Source organism: Talpa occidentalis, unplaced genomic scaffold, assembly GCF_014898055.3.
Source record: "Talpa occidentalis isolate TD23 unplaced genomic scaffold, MPIMG_talOcc4v2.1 talOcc4.3, whole genome shotgun sequence".
NCBI lineage: Eukaryota > Metazoa > Chordata > Mammalia > Eulipotyphla > Talpidae > Talpa > Talpa occidentalis.
The window spans coordinates 16590698-16616763 of record NW_023603184.1 but is presented as its reverse complement, the minus strand read 5'-3'; the positions used below and the strand labels follow the sequence as shown (position 1 = coordinate 16616763).

The 26066-nt window shown below is 39.7% G+C and overlaps 1 protein-coding gene across 7 annotated transcripts in view; it reads right to left on the bottom strand.

The window, feature by feature from the left end:
• MPPED2 (metallophosphoesterase domain containing 2) overlaps window positions 1-26066 on the bottom strand; it is a 172791-nt gene that overhangs the window by 64589 nt on the left and 82136 nt on the right. For all 7 annotated transcript variants that reach the window (XM_054699307.1, XM_037522526.2, XM_054699308.1 and 4 more), the window contains exon 4: window positions 17599-17824. In XM_054699307.1, coding sequence (XP_054555282.1) covers window positions 17599-17824 — 226 coding nt within the window. The remainder of the gene's footprint in view (window positions 1-17598; window positions 17825-26066) is intronic.

Genomic DNA, 26066 nt, shown 5'->3' with positions numbered 1-26066 from the left:
GAATTCCACTCTACAAATCTTTTCCCTTCAGCCTGAAGACTGTACTTTAGCATTCCCCGTGGCATGGTAGCAAATTATTGGTAGCAATGATTTTTTTTTTTATTTCCTGTATCTGAAAATGTTATTTTGCTGTTGTCCTTCAAGGATATTTTCATTGAATGTAGAATCCTGGGTTCACCTTTTTTTTTGTTTGTTTTCAGAAGTTGTTGCACTGTTTTTGGATCTCCATGGTTTCTAATGAGAAGTCTGATGCTTGTATGTGGAATGTTCTGTTTTTTAATCTGATTCCCATAACTACTTTCTTGAGTCATCAACATTTTATGATATTCCTAGGCACCGTTTTCTTTATATTTCTCTGTTAGTGGTACCCTGAGTTTATTTCTTTCACCAAATTTGGGTACTTATGGGGTAACATTATATAATAATTTTTTTGGTTCTATTCACTATCCTCTCTTATGGGTCTCAGATTTCATGTATATTGGAGTTTTAATAATGTCCCATAGATTCACTAAGGTTGTTTATTTTCAATAATTTTTCTTTCTCTTTTTAGACTGTATAATTTCTATTAATTTACCATCAAGTTCACTCATTCTATTTTCTGTTTGTTCAACTGCTATTAAGCCCATGTTGTGAAGGCGGTATTCAGCTACTGTATTTTTTCAGTTCCAAAATTTCCATTTGGCTTATTATTTCTTATGACACTTCTTATTTCCAAACTTTGTAACTATTCACTATAAGCATATTATTTTTATGCTTACATGGCATCATGATAATAACTTATTTTGTGTTCTTATCTGGTAATTCTAATATGTGATTCCTCTCAAACTTGGCCTCTTTTGATTGTCTTTTCACTTAACAATGGGGTCACTTTATCCTGGCTCTTCACATGTTAAGTAATATTGGAGATTTTGACTGTTATGAAGACTCTGGATTCTGTTATATTCCTTCAAAGAATGTTAATGACTCATTTCATCAGGCAACTCACTTGGCTAGGATCACATTGCAAATGCTGTCATTCTGTGGCACTCAAATTTTAGTAGAGACTGCTTTCATCTTCCCGTCTGATTTAAAAACAAGCCAGAGACTTGGGCAGGTTTATAAAGAATTGAGTATTCCTCTTAATTTGGCTCTCTATTTTCTGGAACCCCCTTGTTCCCCATGCTGGTGATTGGGCACTCTAAACTCGTGTTAATTGTTCCTCCTGTCAAAAAGAGTGCAGGTCTTCTGTTGGAACTTTAGACACCCCATGTCATAACTCTATCCTAGTATAGCCCCCTTAGGCCAAAGCCATAGAAATGGAAAACTCTATGCAAATTGCTCCCACTAAGGTTCAACACCCCTCCCAAAAGTTACCTTCTTATGTTTATCTTTGAAGCCATAGGTGATTTTTAATTTTTCCAGAGTTGACAGTTTTTTTTGGTGGACAGTTAAATCTGTTAGAAGACTATCCCTCCATAACTAAAGGAAAACCTCCTAATATCTTTTTAAAATGAAGTTCAAAACCTGTTACAGTTTAGGAATATATGTGTGTATGTGTACATGGGTACATGCACGTATACATGTTAAGACAGATCTAAATAAGTAAACGGATCAGAGAAAGGAAAACATGTAGAGAAATACAAGTTACTGCCAGTGTTCTAGTTCTTTGGCTATGTGTGGGCTAATGGGTTCACTCCATTATTCATAAATGAATAATGACATGCTACCAAAGTCTCCACATAGACCAATAATGATAGTGTGTCATGAAACAAGGGCTTGGATTAACTTAAATCTGTCCAACTGAAAACAAATATTCATAGTCCTCATCTTGCTCCTAGACTCCTGAAAAGTCTTCATGCTAAAAAGATACTGAGAAGTTCTAGTAATAGGACATATGAAATGACTAAAGTTTTACGAAATTCATTTACAGGTAATATTTAGAGACCATTCAATGTAGGCACATCTTAGACACAGGGTTAATAATGAGAAAACCTCCTCAATAATGCTGTCATTTTGAATGAGACGGATTAAAAGACAAAAAAAAATGTGTATTGTTTCTTTATTCACAATATATATGGGCTATTTGGCTGAGATAGGAAAAGTTCCTGAAGGTTCACAAGCAAGAAACAAGAAGAGGCTGAATGGAAGAATGTTGAAACATTCGCAACAGAGGAGAAAACTTCAGCTTGCATGTCTAAAAGCATATCTACATGTCAAGGACTGCAGGACATTTTCCCAGAGAGGACTGAACTAGAAACCTCTCTGGCCTTGGTATCCTAAACTAGGCTGAATGGAACACCAGGGAATATGTTGGAGGGAGGGAGGGAGATCACCAAAGGGGTGGAAAAAGTGATGCAATCAGAGAACTCTTTCCCATCTCTAATTTTGACTCTCTGTAAAAAGGAAGAAGAATTTAAACCACTTCAAAATAAGATTACTGGAGACCTGACTTGGAGGACTGGATCTGATGAGAAAGGGGTTTATAAAGATTTATTTTTTCTGGTTGATATCACATACCATGCCGAAAATATCTCCATATGACAACTGCTTCATAGACACTATGAGATAAATTTTTAAATTAATGCAGAATAATTTCTTGGGAAATTGGTAATAGGAGGGGAGAATCTACAAACACTGTCACTGAAAAGTAAAGGTTTTCCCTCCTAGCAATCAAAAGCTCTGCAAATCATGCTCAATGTTTTATTTCTCTGGATATTTAAAAAAGAACAACAAACAAGATGCTCTCCTCACCTGCTCACTCTCTGGTTTAAGTCTAAGGAGAACGTGCTTCTCAAAAACAAACTTCTGAAGAAAAAAAAGTCACTAGATTTCCTTTTCTTTTTTTGTTACTTGATATCATTAATAATAAACTGTATGCATTTTCCCATGCCAAGGGAAAACAAACTACTTTTTACTGCTTTCACTGAAACAGCCATAAAAATTTATTTTAAAAGCTATTCCTGATAAAAGCACACTTTTAAAAAGACAAATTCGCTAACTCTTCTAAAATTCAGATCTCGTATCAACTGAATAACACCCCCCCCACACACACACACAAAGGGTGTGAGGAAGTAGGGCCTCTTTGGGGGAAGATAATCCTAATTATGTGGCATGCTACAGAGGCACCCCAGTTTATGTCAGGAGCAGATTCTGATAAAGATATGCACCAAAGATATGCCCAAATCACATCTGGGCTATTTCAACTGGCAGGGTGTTGGTGTAATGTTGGTATTTAGCTGTGATCTCCAGGCCAGCAAAGGTCAGGTTGGACAAAGCACAGCCTAATGAAGCTGCTAGTGTCTGGGGTGAAAGAGCCACAAAGCCTTTCAAATTAGCAGCTGAATCCTGACACTCATTAGTGATTATATATGCAAGGGCTGCAACTTAAGCCCCAACCACTAAAACAGCCCAGACGCCCGCATACACACAAAGGAAATGAAGTATGTACAAAAATAAAGAACTAGAACCTTTTAAATGGCTTCCTTTCACATTTTGACATTTTTTCTTCTTCTTTTCTTTCTTTCTTTTTATATTAATGACAGAACTGCAGTGTGCTTACCTTCCAATTTAGTTCAAAAATAATTACCACCACGACTAAAATGAGACTTTCATTTTTTTTTAATCAAGGAAGGTCTAGTCAGAAATTGCTTCTGCTAAGTTCTGTACAAGACATAATATACTCTTGTTAACTAACAAAACCAATAAATCACGCTGAAGCACTTATTAAAGTATCTTACAGCACTAAATTTATCACTGATGACAAATTTAATTTGGGACTGACAGTGTGCTCCTTGCATATACTTCAACAGATTTCTTCATTTTGGGGGAGTTATTTCACAAGTAGAGAATGCTGAAATTTACTAGAAATATTTAGAGCTATAAAAGATGACTTCCAATAGAAAAATGGTTTCCCAACAGTGCCACTATAGCTGGGAAAACTTAGGCATTAAAATTCTTTCCAGAGATTCCATCCATCGCACATTAGAGTTAGCAGATTTTTTTTTTAATAGTGATAATGAACATTTTACAAAGCGATTTATAATCATCACTCAGTTAACCCACACTCTATCTCCACAGTTAGGTCAGTGCTTGTCCCTTGATAATGAAGATAAGAAAATTGAGATACAGTTCCCCTAACAGGTAGAATAATTTTAATCTGTGGCAAGGTCATTCAGCACAACGGAGGGTAGACAGAAAAAAAAGGAAGGAAATTCACAAAATTGTTTTGGGTTTCTTCTGATAATTACTCCATACTGTGGCGAAAAAGATGATATTTCCACTTTAAAAAGGAGTTACATTTCAAATACACATAAAATTATTGTTAATACACAACCTTTGCTCCACACCATCCACTTAGACTATGTAGGATGAATAATGCCTTACTTTCTGTTTCATTCAACTACATGATACAGTTGATTGTACAATACAAATGATATTACACAAGTTATGTATTCTATAAACTTTCCCTCCTCCTAAACCACAGTGCTACAATTCTACATTAGCATTTTCCTGTTGCCTTTTCAAAGGATATTTTCTTTCTTGACAATGTAATCAGCATATAAAAACCAAATTTCACTGCCTGGTCCCGTTTAAGGCAACAGAGCAGCCTGCACCACAGCCTGACAAGGAGAACGCATTAAGCTCTGGAACAAAAGCATCCAAGTCGACCTGTTTTGCAGACTGATTAATAGAAACAAGCTCCAAGGACTAATCACAAGTCGAGCCCTGTTTTGCAGATTAATAGAACAAAGACACAGGAGAGGAGGGGAGGTTACAGCACTGGAATACAAATAAGCAAAGGTAGGCACCAGGTTTTCCTTCACTGAAGTCACATCCTGTAAAGCCAGACCCACAGACCCAAGCCCCAGGGTGTCCCGACCAGGGATGAATCAAAATGCAGCATTTAGTGGTCTGGCTTCTATCAGTCACCCCAGTACTAAATTAGTCATTTAGATTTCACCTTCTTTGGAGATTCTGACTTAAAAGAGAAAACAAAATTAGGGGCAGAATGAGACAAAGTTCTGGGGGCTTTCGGGAGATCTTTCCAGTTGAGCTGGGCAAACCACAGACAGCACTTGTTGATTCACAAATCCTTCCACCTCCCCATCTTATGCAACGGCCTGTCACACAGGTAACGCACAGGGACGCACGAATGTGCAGGCTGCCAAATAAGCAGGCATGATAGAGGCAATGATGATATAAAGTTAGAGTAAGACAGTCAATTTCCAAATTGCCCTTGGACATGTATTTTACAAGAGAATGTGGCCTTTTTTCTAGAGTGTAAAAATAAAATGTACCCACTCTAAGAAGACACAAAATTCCAGGAATGAAACCAAAGAGAAGAGAACATTCCTAAGGGCAAGCTGCTGTTGTCCTGTGGTATATTCCTTCTCCATTTTCACTTTCTCTATATATCGATCTACATTTCTAATCGTATTATGATCTTTCTGTATATTCTGGGGGGGTAAGGCTTTTGAAATGCTGCTAAATATAAGAAAAAAAAATACTGTTATTTCTTTCTCATGTCTGATGCTAATTCTTGAATTGCTAAAACCAGGTGAATGCATGTGTGAATTTTTACTGGAATTATAAAATCTCCCCTTGTGTGAGTATTTGGTAAACTGAAGAGAGTTTACATAATGTGGGGAGATCATTTTTAGGAATTGAGATGTCTCCTTTTTGCATGATTTCTGTTCTCGAAGATTTTCTGCAGTAACTATTTTCCTTTCAACCTTCTTTTCTAATCTTACTTGTAGAAACCTAGACAGACAAAGGCTTTTTTGATTTTCTTCAGAAGAATATAGACAAAGAATGAATTTTCTCTTTGCACTGTTTTATTAATAATCCAATTGTTCCATTTATTACAAAATGCACTGCAACATGTTGCAATCAACAAAGTAAAAACACACTCATTGTGAAAATCATAAATATCAACAGTTACAAAATCCCAGAACTGACTTTTTGCACGGTTCAGTCTTAAGCCTGTGCTTTATAGGCTAGCCAAACTTCAAAATTTCCAAAGAAGTGATGCTGTTTCTCTCAGGCTTTCCAGAAGAGAGTTCAAATTCTACAGAATGTAATTTCTATAGCAAATAACCTTCAAAAGCAATGTTGATGGTTATCAGATTTTCCCTTTAGTAGTAACACTGCACACACATAGTGTGTTTGAAAGTAGGGAGCACACTATACCCTGAAAGTCCCTTCACTTTTCTTGGACTTGCACAGCAGCTCTGAAGTCACCATGTCGCCAGCAACCACACAAAATTCACCTCCATAAGAGCTACTTAAATGCACAAAGGTCAGCATTATACACACACTTAGGTTTCCCATTTTTTCCAATACATTCTGCTGGACCAATAGGCAAGTACTTCTTACAGAATTATATCTTGTTAAGAGAGAGGCTGAAGTGGTATAAGTAAAGGAAGTCGTGTTTGCTGTTTTATTAGAAAAAAATGAAATCACTATGGAATATTTATAGACATATCAGAAGATAACCTAAAATCCTCATTCTGAGCTGATTCCTACATATTAATTAATTTAAATAATTTAAAGCAATACCCATAGGTGAACTCTATGACTGTACTAATTCTCTCTCCACATTTTTTGCCCCTACTTCTTAACACTGAAGGAAAAGAGTAGGGACATAACTAATCACAGGTCAACTGCATATTGCCAACTAATCTTGTCATCAACAATTTCTGATTAGGTTTTAGTCCAGCATCTTTTTTATTAAGTTCTGAGAAGATCAAGGCAAAAAGATTTTTTTCCAATGATTTCTGATTCAAAATAAACATAAGCCCTAATGATGACTAGTGATTTGTGGGTTTTCAAATCATGAAGACAAAACAAATTTTTTTTCTAGTTTCTGTTTTTGATAATCCTCTTTCCAAAATTATGGTACTCCCTGCTACCTCCCATTCCTTGTGAATCCTCCTATGACTTGGAAAGTCAAAACATTTTCTTGGATTCAGTGTTAAGAACTGATATGTCCCACAGTTTCAATATGTACAATAGCTTGAAAAATGGAGAGAAGAACAAAAGCACTAATTTCCAGTTACTAAGACAGACAGGCATCAGAGACTCTTAGTTTTCATATATGATCATTTTGTATATACTATATAAAAGAAACGCATAACCAATATTAGGAAATAATGGAAAATCAGTGTCTCACCTTTGACCTTTCCTTTTCCCTTATAAACTTAGCATTGGTTTCACTTAGTCTTCAATATTGATTTACATCGGTGCACATGAAATCTTAGCACCATGTTTTTTAAAACATGATGTATCCTAAACCACCATGCTGAAACATTGGACCTGGAAGTCTCTAAATTACCTAATAAATATCACCAGCACCTTCAGATGCTGACTTGGGAATTTTTATCCTGGGAAGAATCTTATTTAAGCTAATTCTGAACCACTTCCTCTAAATTGCTGTTAAGTGCCAGCTGCTTCTCTTTGTAGTCTTTTCATTTTTTACTGCCAATTTCATACTTGGACATTATTAGTCATAGTAACTATATTTGCACTTTAACCAAGGTGATCTTTTTAATATTTGAGCAAAACAGCTTTTCTAGATCCCCTGAGTTAATGCAGATTGTAATTCATCTTTTCTGTGCTTTACAGAATACACACACATTCTCCTAACCCACAGGCTTTCAAGTTTGTCACTAACTTTCTGTTTGAGTAGCCCTCATGGAACATTCCACATTCAATTTATAGTCACCATCCAAGACTACTTTTATTTTTCCTGGGTGAAAATGCACTACCAAGCATTATGAATACATTTAAAATGATATTCCATCTAAGTGACCTTAAAAATACCCATATGTCTTCATTTAACAGACATCTACTCACTCTTCCATGTCTTCTGACCAAATGCAGCCAATATATAAGGTTCCTTTCCTAAATGGTTTCCACTTATCCAGATCATAAGCAGCTTGCCATGCAAAGAAACTGCACAAATTTGCTTTTAAAATCTCTCTCTCTTTCTTTTGCCTCCCTCCTCTCCTCTCAGATACATACAGATAATCATTTTCCTACATTAAGTTTCTGATTCCCCTTATTTCTGCCTCTTTTTGTTTCTCCTTGTTACCCTGGGGTAATAGTCTAAACACACACACACACACACACACACACACACACAATTAAAGTCAAAGCAAAAACAACAAACTAACAGCATTTAAAAAACTACACAATATCTATTAAGCATTTAGTGTATGTCAGAAGTATAACATCCATGGATCACATTTCACTCCCATGAAAATTATACTGACTGAAAATAATAAAGGCTTTAGGGTTGATCCAGTTCTGCTACTTAGGAAATGAGTGTCCTTGGGTGAGTTACTTAACTTCTCTAACCTTCAATTTTTATTATCTCCCAAATGGGCATAATATTACTTTCCTAATGGGTTGCTGTTAGGTTTAAAAATATTATATAAGCTACTGCGTGGGGGTGATGCTCAATAAGTAGTAGTTGTCATTATTTCCAGATCCAGTTTCAGTGGAACTGCAGCTGAGAGATGGAGGCACTTGCTAAAGAAGAGATTCTAAATAGTAAAAGACTGAAGCTCACTGCAGACCATCGTTAACCCAACCAAAGCCTGCGGCCTCTGGGCCACACTGCCCCTCTCCTTCTGCAGGTGGGACAGGCTGTAGCTGTTTAAGCTGTGTCCAGCTTGGGGATCAGGAGTTTCAAGGGATGTCCTCGTGCTGGGGAGTCCTGTCAGAAATGTTACTCTGAGGAACTAGTGATCAAAAGGAGGGAGAATCATCAAGAAGTGCTCAGTCCAGTTTCATCAAAGCCTCTAGTGGTAGAGAGGGGTCCCTGAGCCTGTTCCTTAACAAGTCTCCCATGGGTTTATAGGCAAGTCTGTAAGAGGGTGAGAGGACATCCTCAGAGGGCAGCTTTCCTGGTGAGCCCCGAACACAGCACGGCTCTGACGACCGTGACTCAATTGTGAAGAACCCTGGTTGCACGAAGCCTCATCAGACAGGGTGGGAGCAGTGTTCTGAGTCTATGCAAAGGGGGTACCTGGTAAGAGGGGAGCATTCAAGGTAGTGGCAACCTCCTGTGTGTGCCAGAGCCCAACTCACTTTCCTCACAGGTCATGAGGAAGATTAAAGGAACCGTGTAGTTACCTGGATGAAACCTGAGCATATCTGCCTACATGGGAGAAGAGTCCGCAGGAAGGAGAAGCAGCAGCAGTGACTGGAACCAGGCAAACATGGGGCAAGACTATCAAGAGGGGGCCTCCATGATGGCACAAGGGGTTAAGCACAGTAATGTGAAGCTATCTGCAGCCTCTGCAGCTTAAGTTCGATCTTGGGCTGACCAGGGAGCTACCCACATGGCGCAGCAGACCTCTCCTGACTCGCCTGCTGCTCCCCTCAGCAGTGTATTTCAGTAGATCCACCTGTTCTGCTCCCCATCTGTGTCTGGTGAATCCTCTCACCCCCCACAACTCTGGCCTATACCCCAGTTCTTATATGCATAAATAAATAAATCTTAAAAAAAAATTATCAAGAGGACCACACTGGACTACTATCTGGTGAGACCTGAAAAAATTCATAGCACAGGGCCTCCCTGGTGGTGCAAGGGGTTAACCACAACACTTATGAAGCAATCCGCAGCCTCTGCAGCACAAGTTTGATCCTCGGCCGGCCAGGGAGCAACAACCCACATGGCACAGCAGACCTCTCCTGCCTTGCCAGTTGCTCTCCTCAGCAGTGTGTTTCAGTCAGTCTGACTGTTCTGTTCTCCACTCTGTCTTGGGTGAATCCTCTCACCCCCTGCACCTCTGGCCTGTACCCCAGCTCTTGCATGCATAAATAAATAAATCTTTAAAAAAAATTCATAGCACACTTTCCATTCGGAAGGACATTCTGAAGGCCCACCTGGTCTAGGTCATCTACCAAACTCACACTTTACACTGGTTTCTTTGCAGACTGAAGAGATAGTCTTGAGATCTAGAGCTGTTCACAGTATGGGGATAAGGCACCTGAGGTAAAGAGGTAACAATAAAGATACTAAGAATAGCAGTAAAGCCTTTCTCTGAAAATTCTCACTGCCTTTAAATCAGGTTGGTCCAAGTACTCCCATTCTTATCTTCACTTTACCATGCCCAGCTGGAAAGGTAACATGCTATCTCTCCACCTAAATGTTCAGGAAGGATCTAGATCTGTTCACAAAGCTCACAGACACAGCTCAGGGCTTTCATTCCACTCTACTCTACCATCTCTAGTCCTCCTTGTAGAGTCATGGCTGTGTGTGCCCTGGCATTGGAAATACTTTATTTCCTTTTGTAACTGAGTGTCTCACCCATGAAAACCTTCAGCTCATCCACCACAGACATATCTCTGCCACCACCATCCTTACTCACTCATTCATCTCATTGAGCAGATACAGACAGAGCACCCACTATGGGTCAGGTGATGAGCCAATCTAGGGTGTTTACAAAGAATAAAGATGTCAGGGCCCCTGCCCTCATGGAGATTATAGTTTTTCATAATCTCCCACATGTAAGATGAGACAATGAAAGAACACATAAGAAATAAGGAAGAAAATGAATGAAAGAAGCTGCTAGCCAATTGGATTTCAACATGAAGGCCCAGGTCTTCTTTGGAGCACAGTGTATGGACCATGCTAGGCTGACTATTCAGCCTGGGGGCACACTGACCTTGGTGCATGTGCCCAAGGCTGCTGTCACTCTGCACTGCTGCTTGGTGCTTCAGAGAGAATGAGCCACATGCAACCAATAATGTGTTGCACACCTCTAAGGTGTGTGCAAAGAAACTGGAAGTTGTCTCTGCAGCAAAGATCCAGAAGTTGCTGATCCACATCGTATAACCCAATGAGACATAGATGTTTCATCTTTATCCCCTGGGTTCTGGAACATCCCATGCAAAAGACGCTAGATCTTTCCTTTGCTCTGTTCCCGCAACATCCTCCACAAGCACCTTACAATTTAATCATGAGAGCCTCTAAGAGTGTTGGTCTGGATTTCTGAATGCCCTTTTTGCAAGTAGATGGAAAGTCTTCTAAGTGGCTACTTCCTGAGTTGCCTCAAGTCAAGGAGCAGCGGGACATCACTGGTTATTAGGATATCCTGGTTCAATGTAAAGAGTTCAGCAAAGGAAGGCTGGATTCTAGTCTGTAAATCCCCAAACAACTGTAACTTGGTGATAAGTCACCTTCTCTATCAAAAACTGTATTGGCCTCCTCTATCAAAAGAAGACAATCATGCTCAGCAAAATAAGCCAGAAAGAAAAACAAAAATACCAGATGGTCTCACTCATAACGGGAATCTAGAAAACCTAAATAAGGGACCAGGAAAAAGAATAACTATAAGAAAGTAAAAAATCAAAATCAACAACTATGAACCAGAGACACATTTGTGGGGGGGGGGTGGCGGGGAAAGGAGGAATTGGGGTCAAAATCAGGGGGTTGCAATTGTATGGGGAATATAAAAAATAAAAAAAAAAAAGAACAACAATGTAAGAAAATAAAAAAAAAAAACAAAAGAAGACAAGACTGAACAGCATCTGACATATTAGCGCTCGTAGATACTGGCTATTAATGATTATTATGAATATATCCTCTGCTTATTTTAATTGTTTAATGTTGTTTTAATTTTAATTATTTGGATCTAAAGTTAATATTTAATTCTTTCGAATTGCTGTGAAACCCAAATGAGATAGCACATGCGAAAGTTCTCTGAGTGCACAGCACTATCCAAATGTAAGTTTTTTATTATTAGCTAGTTAAATTCGTCCCTCAGTGAAAATTTAAATGATGCCAACGTTTGCTTTAAGCATTACTGAAAAGTACAAGAAAATGTCTCCACCTCCCTCCACATTCTTCTATACGACCAGCAGCAACGCATCAGAGAAAGCACCACAAAGGCGGGAAAAGCTGGGCTGAAGGAACCTGGCAGAATGGTAGGAGCTGAATCCAACCACACAAGTTCTGCATAAACGGGCTTTCAAAATGGTATTTAATGATACACCTATAATGGGAGGTAGGAAGCAAAATGATCGGTTTTGCTCTCTCCTTTTTCAAATAAACAGGGCAGTTGTTAAATCAGAAGTGAATCTGATCCCTGGTGGCTTTAAGAGCAGTCAGCTGCATTCTGAAACAGGCAAAAATGTAAACAGGGCCTGTAACTCAAGAGCAGGCAGAACAGCCATAGGTTTCATAATGGGAGAGTCGGTGGGCCCCCGGCCAAGAAAAATGAAATGTTAGCCTGGGCCTTTAAACAGAATCATGTAAGAGCAGAGTGCATATTTGTTTAACACACACACACACACACACACACACACACACACACACACACACACACACACACACCCTACCCCTGTACCCCTGTGCCAATACCTTTCTGAACCCTCCTGAATACAAGCCGGAATCCCTGAAAGCATGATACACACAGAACCAATATTGTTTATACAGTCACGTTTGTTAGCATGACAGGACTTTCCTGGTCAAGTGGAGATGTTTCCCTTTTCTTTCTTTTATTTTTAGTTTTATTTTTTGGCCCAAGTTAATTACAAAGTATGACTGTGGAAATAAAATAAACGAGCCCATTCCCCACCCCATATCTGAATTCTAGCCTAAGAGCTGCCAATTGGTTTTCTAATCCTCTTACTCAGTATCTGCTGTTAATTTGTTGGCTATTTCAAGAACTTGAAGACTGTCAGCAAAATACATGATGCATTACAAAACTTATAATTGGAAATAAAAACATCTGAAGCTTTCCTGACAGGATAAACATAAAGGACCACGGCCTGATCTGAACAAGGACACAAGTAACTTTGGGGCTCTTTGTGTGCAAACACCATCCTAACTGCTGCTGAGAGAGGAAGCAACACTTAACTCCCACTTTGAAAGAGGCTGAGAAAATTACGTCTAAATGAATGAATGAACTCAACATGTTTATGATCTGAAATGAGGGGAGGAGAGGAAATATCCTACTCACGCTTTCTTTGAAAATGCAACTCAGGGAGCTTTCTCTTGCTATTTCAGCCATTTTAGAATTATGCAGCCTGGGCCTGATCTCATTTTCCTGCTGCAGAAGTTAAGACACTTCCTAAATTACTAAATCTGACAAATTACACCTGGGTCCACTCTAATGTGAAAAACTATGCTCTTTGTTCCTGACCCCTCGGTCAGCATTAGAGATCAAATTCCTGGACATAGGAAGGCCCCACTCATATTCATTAAAAGCCACGGGAGCCCAGCTCTGCCTACTGTCTTAACTGGGGCAAGCTGCAGGCTACTGCTGACCACACAAGTGCTTGCTCAAATCAGAGCAACATGGACTTCTAGTTTGGATTTTTTTTCTACACAGCATCTTGCTTTCAAAAGAGCAACTGAAATCATAGAGAGAGAGAGAGAGAGAGAGAGAGAGAGAGAGAGAGAGAGAGAGAGAGAGAAGAGAAGAGAGAAGAGAAGTTGAAGGGAAGAGATTAGCTGACTTTTAAATGCCAAGTCCCACAAGTGAGTTTATTGAAACCTGCTTACACTAAAATGCAGGCAACAGATCCAGTCACGAAAGCTACAAAGATGATTTCCAAGTTCCACCTCTCTTCCACCCTGGTCAGACAAGTAGTTACCACAGTAGCAAATATTTAACAGATTATTTTCTACCCATATTCAACCTTTGGGAAAAATACTGCAGACCTCAGAATGATCACAAAGAGGAAACCAGCAGCCATCTTATCTTGGTGGAGGGGAATACAAGAAACCTAGGCACTCTCCCGAAGTGACAGCCAAAGCCCAGCCTGACCTAGCTCCTATCTCCCAAAGAAGCAGAGGGAAAAATAACATGGAGAAGTTAAGCAAAGATATGACTGAATTGTTCCTCACAAAGATGACAATACATTATGTATTGACAATACATTCCTTTCTTCAAGACTTTTACAAGAAGGAGTTGGTGAAGGAAGCCACAGAATCTGCCATGTAGCCCTGCTGAGGAAGTAGCATCCCTGTGAATTTGTCCTCTCTTGCCCTCCTCCTGAAGAAGGAGCTTTCCTTCCAGGCCAAGGCATCCCACTTAGAACTTCCTTAGTGTAGACCACTGATTTTGCCCAGACCCATCATAATGCTTCCAAATCCTCTTTCTTGGGGATCTAACAAGCACCACAGGCCACTCCATTGCAACATACACAAATGTTCTGGAATGTTGCACATTGTCTCCCATATAAATTTCTGCTAAATTGTAAAAACCAGGAAACACAGCTTTCATTGTCTCTGGTCTTTAGGACACTTTTCACGGGGCTGTAAGTTACAAACATGCAATGAACACACCAATATTCCTGTTTTGTAATGAAACCAAATGACAAACATTCCTTTTTAAATACATGAGTTATAGCTATCTTCCTGATCTGATGAAAATGACTTCTGAGAAATCTATGACAGGATGAAAATCCTTAGTGTAGGGGTTCATATTTGGATTTCTGCTTTTCTATTAAAATCACTAACAATATCAACAAATTGGAAACTTAGTATTTCTTCATACAAGTCACTGGAAAGCAAGAAAATCAAACTTAACCAGTTTATTTAATTTATGTTTTGAATATTCACTGGATTATGAAGCAGCATTCACCACAAGTTGACTGTCAGGAATGGAAAAACACTAATTTCTGAGGGGAGAAAAGTGATCACTCTGCTATATATGCCCTCATACTTTGCTTCTAGTCAAATGTTTAACAGTGAAAGAATGTAAAAAACTGTACAAGGTATTAAAATAATCAAGGATGGTGGGCAAGATTCTAACTTTTAAATGAATGGCAGGTGAGAGAGACAAAGGTAGATCTCATTGGTCCAAAGAAACAAATTGATTCCCCTTGTGTCAGTCAGCAAAGACCATAGTAGGGCTAGATCCCACCCCAGCCAAGTCCTAGTGCAATCAATAGTCTTCATGTGAAGGTGGACAAAGGTACAGAGTAGATCGGATCAAATGCTTACTCTATGCCAAGAAGTCTTCTACATGTTGCAGATACATTATATCATTTTTCCTCCTAACAGTCACGTGAGGGAAATTGTTATCTCCCACCTTCCAGATGCAAAAGGAGGCATGCGTATTTTCCAAAACTTTCCCAAGGCCCCAGGGCTCAATAAATGGTAAAGCTGGAAACATCTGTCTTCTTGCATAGAAATTCTAATGTGGGTATTCTTAAATCAATTTTGAAATTATCAGCAGTCCTGGGAATATTGGTTTTAACAAATATCTTCACAGTGAGATATAAACTACTGCTGCTTCCAAAATATATGACGAAACCAAAAGTTCCCCTTTGCCAACTTCTGTATTCTTGGCCACAAGACAAAATGCCAATAATTCCTATGGGTGAGAAATTCTACTTTAGGATGTCCCTCACCATGAAGCGCTACTTTCTGGAAACCCCAATAAATTATATGTGACGACAACTTCAGGATAACATTTCATAAGACTAATACTTCCTATTTCTTAAATTTACCACCCTCTTTTATATATATATATATATATATATATAAATGATATCAATATATACATATCAATGATCTCTCTCTCTCTCTCTCTATATATATATATAAAATGATATCAATCCAATTTGGATATAAACTGTTTAAAACTTGTATCAGAAACATCACAAATTTGAATGACTTTTTTTATTTCTTGAGATATTGCAAGATCTGCCTCAGGACCCGCCGCCATTCCCTCATCCATCACAGCCGTCATCTGAGTTAGCCTATGCCTGTCCTAAACAGAATTGTATCTGCTCAGATAATGCAAGAAATTAGTTTGCTGCCATCATTTCAGCAACTATCAATTTGGTGATCTCTGAAAGTCCTGCTTGTTCACGAATTGCCCTAAAATGTCCTGCGCTCTGAAGATTTTTCAGAAGTCATCGTTAAGTTACCAAAAAAAAAAAAAAAAAGATCTTAACTCTGTGTGAAGCCTCTCTGTCAGAGGACATCTGTCCACCTCTGCAGTGTAATGAAGAAGTGGGTGGAGGCTGGAAAAGCTCGCTATCTCCTGCTCTTTACTCAGAAATGCTAATTTAGATTACAGTTTGGCACAATGAATTTATGCTGTTTATTCTCTTACTCTTGACCACCTCTTGGATGTAAAAAATATTAATTGACATATATTCATAAAGTTGGCTACATCCACTGCAGATTATCACCACCAATGACCACATTGCCACTGCCATGACTGCTCAGTCACACCTTCTACCCTGAGTCCGACTCAAAATCGGAAGCTACCATTTATTAGCTATGTGATTCTTGAGCAGTTACTTAACCTTTCTATGCCAAATTTTCCAAATGCCAAATGAGGGTCATAATTCTCTCTCAATCAAAATACCACCTCTTAAAAATATTTTGAAGTTATTGTGATGAAGATGTGAGGGACTTAGATTAGCGCCTGGCATCAATTGAGTGTTCACTAGCATTGCCAGGTTGATTTTAAACAGAAATATACATCTTATATCCACTCATCAGTCCTTCTGGAGATCAACTAGGAAAGCCAAAAAAAAAAGAATTACAAAAAGTAATTTTGACAACCAAACAGTGGGGTGGGTATGGCAAATTTGAATTTGCTCTACTTGTCCTTTTCCAGTCCTGCATGCAACTCCTAAAGCAGGAATGAAGTACTTTTCCAGACTGGGAGAATAAAAGTTAGTTCTTCTGCTTTCTATATAGAATAGAGCTCTTAGAAAATAAATACACAAGCACACAAATGAATATCCAAGCCATTTCTAAAGGGGGGGTGCTTTAGAGGCAAAGTGACCATTTCAAGTTCACATAAATACTTAGTGGCAGAGCCAAAGCTAGAAAAATGATGATGAGGAGGAGGAAACCATAGGTACTCTTCCAAATCCACTCTAAAATGGGTATTACTCTTACCCTCTCAGAGATGCAGAAACTGAGATTCAAGTTCTGTGAGGTAACTGCTTCAGAATCAGGCTGACAACTGGTGGGGCCAAGATCAAAATGCTTTTGGTCTGGCCCCTCCAATATGGACCTGCTGTGACTTTTCCAGAGCTCGGCAATAAGAATTCTCATCCTGAGCGCTCAGTGGTAACTTTCACACTGTGCACACATCAACCTCATCTGGGGTACTTAAAAAAATACAGATTGCTGGGTTCCACCTCAGGAAGGAGAATCAGGGATCTCAGGGGTTCAGAATCTGTATTATCTGTATTTCTTCAGAGTCGGTCAGGTGACTGTGATGTGCAGCGAGACCCAATCTAGTAAGCTATTTTGTGGCTGCCTCCAGTGTAGAATGAGAGGAAAATGAGTTACCAAGGCTGATGGAATGTTTGAAGTAACAGAATCTGGTGTGAAGGATAAGCTGGTGCCTTCCTCCTTAGCCGCAGATGCAGCCTCCAGGCACACAAACACAGACATAGTTACCCAAGTCCCACCCCCACTAGTCTTGCCTAAAGAAATCTGCATCACAATGCAGAACACAAGCCCTGAATGGCCCAGCAGTGCCAGATTATGTGTTATGTTGGAGATACAGCAATAAGGTTTCCTTCCACCCTAATCCTTTCCCCTCAAGGCACCCTACAACTGTGCCCAGCTTTCTTAGTGCTGAAGAAAAAAAAAAAGGGAGGGGGTAATGAATGAGCACTTACCAAGGTGCACCGTATATCCTGAATCCCTTCACTGTTACCTCCGAGTCTTGTAAGTAAATACTGTTTGTCAGGAGGGACTGAACGTTGTCAAAGTCCTCCGGTTTCAATTTGGACACAGAGGGGAAACGGTAGTAGTCCTGTTTAACAAGGTCTGCCATGAATTCCTTATCAAATGTCAGTTCATGATTCCCAGCAATCACTATTTTATATTCATATGGCAGGTTTCCTGAAATAAGAAAAAAGAGCGCCAATTAGCACGTTCATTTCCCATCACGAAGTACAACAGTTGAGACTGTGTGATTAACAGACAGTATACCCAAATGAAATAGCTCACAGAGCCCTTTATATTTCCATGGGAACCAAAATTTATGACTACTCCTTTATGCTAACAAAAATGACAATAAACCAGAGATAGAAAGCTGCTAAGAAGTAAAAAGCTACTAAGAAGACATTAAGTTCTAGAGTTTCATTTCCCTTTTCTGTATGCTACACATTTATTGTGATGAATCCATACTTTATAATTACCCAGTGAAAAAGGACTTTAATCACAACCCTTAAAAAAAGTCTGGACTTAGTTTGGTCCTCAAAAAATAAGCCAACCACCTATTAGCAACTCAGACAACGGCTTGATTTTAGTAAAGTGCTCATACAAAAGACAGGGCGCAGCCAAATCCTCCACATTTACATGAACGAAGGGAATTCTATAGTATAATTTCATATTACAAGTTACAGTTTACCTTCTGGTTTGTGAATAAAAAGACATTATTAATGGTTTCCCAGATTAGAAGGCCAACTTTCCTCCCATTGCAATGGGAGTAGAAACTGTAAAGCTTAACCCCCTTTTAATATTTATGGTATGGAAATTTGTGTTCTCCGTGTGTGCTTTTTATGCAAAAGTTTCCTGATCAAAATGAGATAATTCTGGGAAGAAGAATGAAAGCTATAAAGGCAAACCCAAACACCAGACTTCTGCATAGATTTATAATGTTTGAATAAAGTGCAGATCATACATATTAATAACTCACCGTGATGTTATAAGAACTAAAATCCAAAGGGAGATAGCACTGGGCAGCTGTCCCCACCTGAAATTAATGCCCTTTTCTGTTCTTTTGTCATCACCCATCCCTCAAGCCTCACTGCAGGGCTGCTGCTCATTTCATTTCATTTCATTTCATTTCATTTTGAAGGGAGATAGAGTGGGAAAACAGTGTCTATGATTCCAGCTTCCTAAGACTCCTGAGTCCAAGATGAAATTGTTTCCTGCTATTCCAGGAAGAATAAAGTTACTACTTCCACTTGTTATAATAATTGGTCTTTACCAGCAAGTCAAAGTCCCTGATTTCATTAATAAAGCTTAAGAAGGAAGAAAATAATTTTGGAGGAGGTGGGATTTGTCATAGGTCAGTGTGAATTTCAGCCCTGCAGAGAGTACAAGGTGAAATCCACAATTTCAGCCACACAGTGTAAATGTATCTCCTGATATTAAAGAAGTTTTCAGGATTGGCCTAATATGTTTGACAATGCTACTGATTTTCCTGTAGCTTTCAATTTCTATATTTCTAGCTGTAGTATAATTGCACATAGAGAAAGTGTGTTAATGTTGAAGCTTAAGAGAGAAAAGAAAGCAATCAGAAATAACACTGCAGAAAGATGAAACAAAAACAGCATGGCCAAGTGTCAGTGGCTCTCCTAGGCTACTCCCAGCCTGTGAGAGATGCCTTTGGCCTCCGTTATTTGCAAGGCTGTGGTGAAGAGCTTATAGAAAATAGGAAGCCCCCTCTCAAATATGTGTTTATGTTGAGTTTATCACCTGAACAAGCATAAGGCAACAGGAGTGTGACGTGTGCTGCAAACAACATGCATAGAATGATGGCAATTTGCACAATTCCCTATGCGTACAGTACAGATGACAAGCTGTATCGAAAGGGCTGTAAATTCCCAGCATTGTACACACTGTGCCCCTCAACTCTAGTAATATGGCTTTGTGATCCCCTAGGCCTGATACTGTGTCCCAGATTCACCTGTGCTTCTGAGGCCAGACTGGGATAACATGTCTTCCTGGGTGGTAATCTGTTCAAAGGTGGGTCTTGCCTGTGTGACTCTCTGAGCAACTCTATTTGTCCAAGTCATGCTGTGGCTGCTGGCTGCCCTTTAATCATTCATGATGATGGACTCTTCATGCGCCACTGCTCCTGCAAGGGGAGCCTGACTGCTCACTGGTCCATTTTACAGCTTTGGTTCTGGGATAGCAGAGGCAAGACAGGAAATGGGGCAAAGTAAATGCATTTGCCCTCTTTGGACCATTTTTTTAAAAAAATTTTTTATAAGATTTTATTTAGTTTTGCAAGGAAGAACTGGGGTGTAGGCCAGAGGTACAGGGGTGAGAGGATTCACCAGAGACATGGTAGGGAGTACAGCAGGCACATGTACTAAAGTACTACTGCTAAGGTGAGCAGTGGGCTAGATAGGAGAGGTCTGCTGCGCCATAGGTGGGCTAGCTCCCTGGCCAGGGATGGAACTCAGGCATTTGCAATGATAACAGTGCTGAGACTTAACCCCAAAACCACCAGGGAAGCCCCTGTTGTGTTTTGTTTGTTTGATTGCTTGTCTTTTAAAGGCAAAACTGGCAAAGTAAATCTCCCTTTGCAAGACTGACCTCTTCCATATGTTTGAATCAAATTTTGGAGATTCAGCATAAAGTAGTAACCAGGAAAATGAACAGCCACAGAAACACGGTGATATTTACACACTGCGAACAAACTCATCTCTTTCTGAGACTCTAGTAGTTTTCAACTTCCACCTGCTTTTAACTATGTTATGAAATTGTCTGACATATTTTCCTTTTTGTGAACTGACCTTTCATCTCTAATCTGCCAACCTTTATATTTTATATGAAAAGTGTAAGCAGGGCAGCTGACAAATCTCCTGTTACTTGATGGCATTTTAGTTTTTTCCCAGACTAGATTAATTTGGAAGGTTCTGCAGTTAAGCTCCAAACTTCTTGGTATTCAAACCGCATAATTTAAATATTGTCAGACAAGGAGGTGCCTGCCTTTATCCATTTTATTCAGATCAGGCCACTGAAGCTGACCTGTTTGAATAAAAACCAAGGCCATTTACAGTTATTCTAACATGAAAAACCCTGGCTCAAAATGACCTAAAGAACTCAACTAATTAACCAGTTCCATCTTTTTCAACCCATGGTAGGTGTTCTACTGATAATATACAAGATGATTTTATAGGTCAAATCCAAATGAACTTTTGACAAAAATGTCAAGCTGTTTGTGTATTTTAAAAATACGCATTTGGAAAAACTACAATATAACCACGTAAGTAATGATATAGAGCTTCCTTTTTCTATTTCTCATTTATCTGTCTTTATATATGAGATGATTTAAAGAAAAGTATTGAGTAAATAATTTAACATAGCAATAAATCACAGATATGGCAAAGTGACAGCTGTAACAAGTGAATGAATGGACATGTGGGAACCCAGCGCATGGGTGAGGCTAGAGTTTACAGCCCCTAAGGGAGACCATAAGTTCTAGGTGGTGGCAAGCCAGTCTTACTCAAGTCCGTACCTTCTGTGCCTAGTGGCGTCACATAATTAGATGCTCACTTAGAAACAAAAGGAAAATGAAAATCAGCTGGGCCCCCACTGCTCGTCCATAGTTCTCATTATCCCACACTCTCGCTATTACCAAGTCCTGAAGCAGTCCTTAACAGAATTTTTCTAGGCTCCTCAATCTCTCAGGGTGCTTTAGACTCCCCATGTGGCATCTACCATATCCTCTATACCTGAATGGAAAAGAGGAAGTAAGCTTACTTCCCCTCTTCACTTTCCAATCACTCCACTTGTGTCTTCTCTTCTAATAACTGGCCTCTTGTGCCAGTTAATCCCTGGTGGCCTGGGGATTAAGTCTCAGTGCTATCACCTTGATGGCATGAGTCTGATCCCCAGCCAAGGAGCTAATCCACATGGCACAGCAGACCTCTCCTGTCTCGCCCGCTGCTCTCCTCAGCAGTGTATTTCAATCACCTGCCTGTTCTGCTCTCCACTCTGTGTCTGGTGAATCCTCTCACCCCCTGCACCTCTGGCCTACTCTCCAACTCTTCTACACAAAAATAAATAAATAAAATAACTGGCCTCTTAATCCTATTCCTCCCTCCCTCTCCAACTGGTATTTTGGTATTTGGACCTTTCTCTGTTGAAAGCGCCTCCTGTGTGAGTTTGTGTTTACCAGCCCAAGGAAACAGAAACAAGCAGATCTTCACACACACACACACACACACACACACACACACACACACACACAGCAGATCTTCTCACACACACACACACACACTCTCACTCACACACAATCCAAGACCATCCCAATCTTGCTTCTTCTTTGAGATGCTTCCTCATTTCACTTCTATATATCTGCTAAAAGATTCTAAGAGCTCATGGTTGTTAAGCTGAGTTCAGTCCACAGAAATATTACAGTCTCAACTGCATATTATTATTTTTTAATTAGACTAACATTTAGAGATCAGGAGACAGCACACCAAAAAAATAGGGATTTGGGGTTTTTTTTGGAAATCAAAAGATCAGGCACTACTGACCTCCCGTCTGCCACAGACCTCCTCACTCCCTATTACTCTCATGCCTAGCTCACTTATTTCACTGTGTTGCCCAATTGGCTGCTCTATTACTAGAATTAGCAACTTAGAGACAATGGTTACTCATAATTTACCCAATGCACTCTGATTTTTGTATCTATTTTCTTCCAGAGGCTTCCATGGAATGTTGATGATAAGCCCCCCTCCCCCCAAAACCAAACCCAAGACTTTTTCTCAATTCTCATCTCTCTTGTTCACACCACAGTGACACTGTTGCCCCTGAAAATATCTATTCCCTTGATTCCTAATTTGCACTATGCAGTCTCCTCTTCCCTCTCAGATATTTCCTTTCCTCTCCCCTCCTTGTCTTCTGCTCTCCTGGCATCCTCTCATACTCAACTAGCTCCATTAGACTCTCTTCACTTCTACTTGTATGGATATTATTTAGTATTTTCTTATTGTACCGCTCACATTTCTATTCTTCGTGATTCAATTTTTAAACTCTTACAATTTAAATTGTGGAGGCAGCATTTGGTTAAGGCAGCAGGTCTCTGCAGGGCCTGCTATGCATTAGCTGCGTGACCATGGACAGAGTAGTTATATTCACTAAAGGGCACTAACAAAATGGAGACAGTGCTTTATTCACTTTCATATGTTGTGATCAAGATGGCATAGAGCTTCTATAGCACAGACATGGTATAATTAATCTTCATGTTAATTAGTCATACTGTAGATTTTGGGTTTGTTTTTTGCATGGGAGTTTTCTCTCCTTATACTTCAAGGTCCTTGAAAGAATAGATCATGGCATGTGCTTCCTGACACAACCCAAAGGAAGCAGTTTAATACCTTCCAAATGGCAAGTGCACAACCAGTATTTACTGACTAAGCAGAGGAGGGATGGTTGTATCTCCAGAAGATTCTCCAAGAGAGTCCAGATAGGAATTTTAGAAACTAAGCTAATCATCTCTGGTTATGATGAGGTGATTAAACCATGTTACATTTTCCTCAGCATTAAGACCTTCCTGAAGTGTCCTATTCTCGACTCCTGAACCAGTCTAGCCAGAGAATTTCCAATGAACTGTCTTTAAACCTCAAATATAAAGGGAGAATAAAGGATAATAATACCCCCTATTATTATAGACAATCAACAAAATACTGTATATACAGAAGTTGCGCAGCGTCTCACACTTCATAATCATTCAATACATATTACCTGCATTATGATGATTTTTTTTTAAAACCATAGAAAGTAAACAAGTTTCCTTCAAAATTCAATGGATTTTCTAGTGGTATGTTAATCGATGAAAGTTATTCAAAACTTGTGCAGGACCTGGTAAACATTTACGCATTGTCTGCAACTAAGATTTCTTCAATTTTTTTTTTAAAGATTTATTTATTTATTTATTTATACAAGCACTGGGTACAGTCAGAAGCTTGGGAGGGTGAGAGAATTCACCAGAGCCAGAGCGGGGAACAGAACAGGCAGACTGATGAAATACACTGCTAAGGGGAGCAGTGGACGCAGCAGGAGAGGTCTGCGTGCCATGTGGGATCCTCACCTGGTGGCCAGGGACCGAACTGGCGCTACAGAGGCTGCGGGCAGCTTTGCAGCCCAGCGCTCAACCGCTGCACCACCAGGGAAGGCCCACAATGATTATTATTATGAATACTCCTTTCAGTTGTCATCCAATTGGTCATTAGTTTATCCACAAGTTGAATGACCTCTACATGCCAGTCACAAAGTCATTACTCTCAAAGAAGAGCATTTGAAAACAGAAAAAGAAAAGTTCAGTTTTTCCAAAGGCAGAAATCGACAAGGACAGAAGTGTCCTTTATGTGAACTAAAGTATTATTAGTGTCATTTGAGCATCTGGAGGGTGATTAGGGTCGGCTATGAGGCCTTCAAGCTATATGCAAGGCAAATCCCACCACCTCTGTCAAGAAGATTCTGATCTTGCAAAATGAACTTCTCTGTCATCCAGATACCCATCTTGCAATAATTACTTAACATGAAAAAATGCACCATGACCAGCTACTCATTTACAAATACACAGTATAATCTGTGCTAGGTAACATCTAGTTCTAGTTCCCCCAAGAGTGACTGCTCATTTAGGATACCCCTGGTATCTTCACAGAAGCAGGTGAGAGTACTCCTCCATGAGTGTGTAGGGAGGACTAAAGTCTAAGATCTTCATCTATGCACATGCCTGGAAAATCCCTAACAACTTTAAAGTGGATATACAGAGAACTGTGTCCAGGTCAGTCTCCCTTCCTTATCAAACAAGATATTTAATGTGCCACTTAAAGTGGATCCCATGAATCACAGCACACAAACCTAGAAGGAAGGATGCTGAGACAGCCCGATGTGATGATGTGAAGTTGTACTTCATGAGCCTCCCTGGAGCTGGGATAGGTCAACATGAAGAAAACAAGGGTATAGGGGAGAGACCTACTCCTATGTTCACCAGAGCAGCTTCATTTTTCTTTTATTTTATAATTTGGGGAAAGGTTTCATTTGAAGAAAGTTATCCCTGAATTAAAATTAAAAAGAAAAGCAATTTATTTATCTGGTTCCATTCCACTGTATAGAAATTTAGTGCCACGCAACTGCCACCACTTGGCAAGCTAAGTCACAGTTCATGTTGGTGGCAAGAGTGGGACAAGAATAGCTCTTTGACTTCTATGCTAGGATTCTTTCAGGTGACTCCAAAGTTGTAACAGCCCGATAAAGTCTGGCCTTACACCCACTGTTCACATGGGGCCTCCTCATACCATTATTTCATCTGCAAGTGATCTTTTCTCTGGTTCTAGGCAGTTATGGCCCTTTTTGTTTATATCTGAAATAGAACTCCCCATTCTAGATGCTTTTCTGGCTCTATCAGGGACTACTCCTCCAGGGGACATGAAGTAGTGTCAGCCTTGCACTATGACAACATAATTTCTGGCTCAACGAACACATTCTCCAAATGCTACTGCAGCTGTGGGTGTCATTTCTTACCAGCTAGCTCTCAGGAGAATTTGGGACCCTACCCAAGGAAGAGAAGGTCATAGAATCAGGAAGGAGAGGGGAGAAAAGCTCCTTTACCCAACTTCATGCAGAGATCCAAAATTAAAAAACTTATCATCTATAGTATAAGAATGAAGATGAGAGTTTGACAGAGAATAGAAATCCAACATAAACCAAAATTCCTAAAGAGACCGGGAAGGTACACAACAACATGAACTGGAGTGGGAAGATAAGAGAGGGGATGGTTTGGACACATGTGTGTTGCCATTTTCAAAATACACATGTAAGATTGCTCTAGCATGTAAGATTCCTTGCTAGCGTGTCCCCACCCCACCACCACTGTAAGCTAATGTGCCAGAAAATTAACTATCATACAATTGCAACCTATTCTTTTCTATCAGTCATTATTAAGCATATTCCTCTAGAAAAGTCAAGTTCAGGTCAAATCAAACTCCAAGGTCAATTCCAGAATAGAATTTTTCCAGAATAGAATTTTTCCAATTTTTCCTGGGAATCTGTCAGCCACCTGCTATTCCACTCCTAGAAATCTACCCAAAGGACACAAAAACATTAATTCAAAAGGATACCTCCAGGGCCTCCCTGGTGGCGCAGCGGTTGAGCACTGGTTGCGCCAGTTCGATCCCCAGCTGCTCCCCGGCCACCGGAGGAGGGTCCCGCATGACGCGCAGACCCCTCCTGCCGCACCCAATGCTCCCCTCAGCAGTGTACTTTGGTCCTTCTGCCTGCTCTGCTCCCCGCTCTGGCTCTGGTGAATTCTCTCACCCTCCCATGCTTCTGACTGTACCCAATGCTTGTATAAATAAATAAAAAATAATAAAAAAAATTTAAAAAAAAGGAT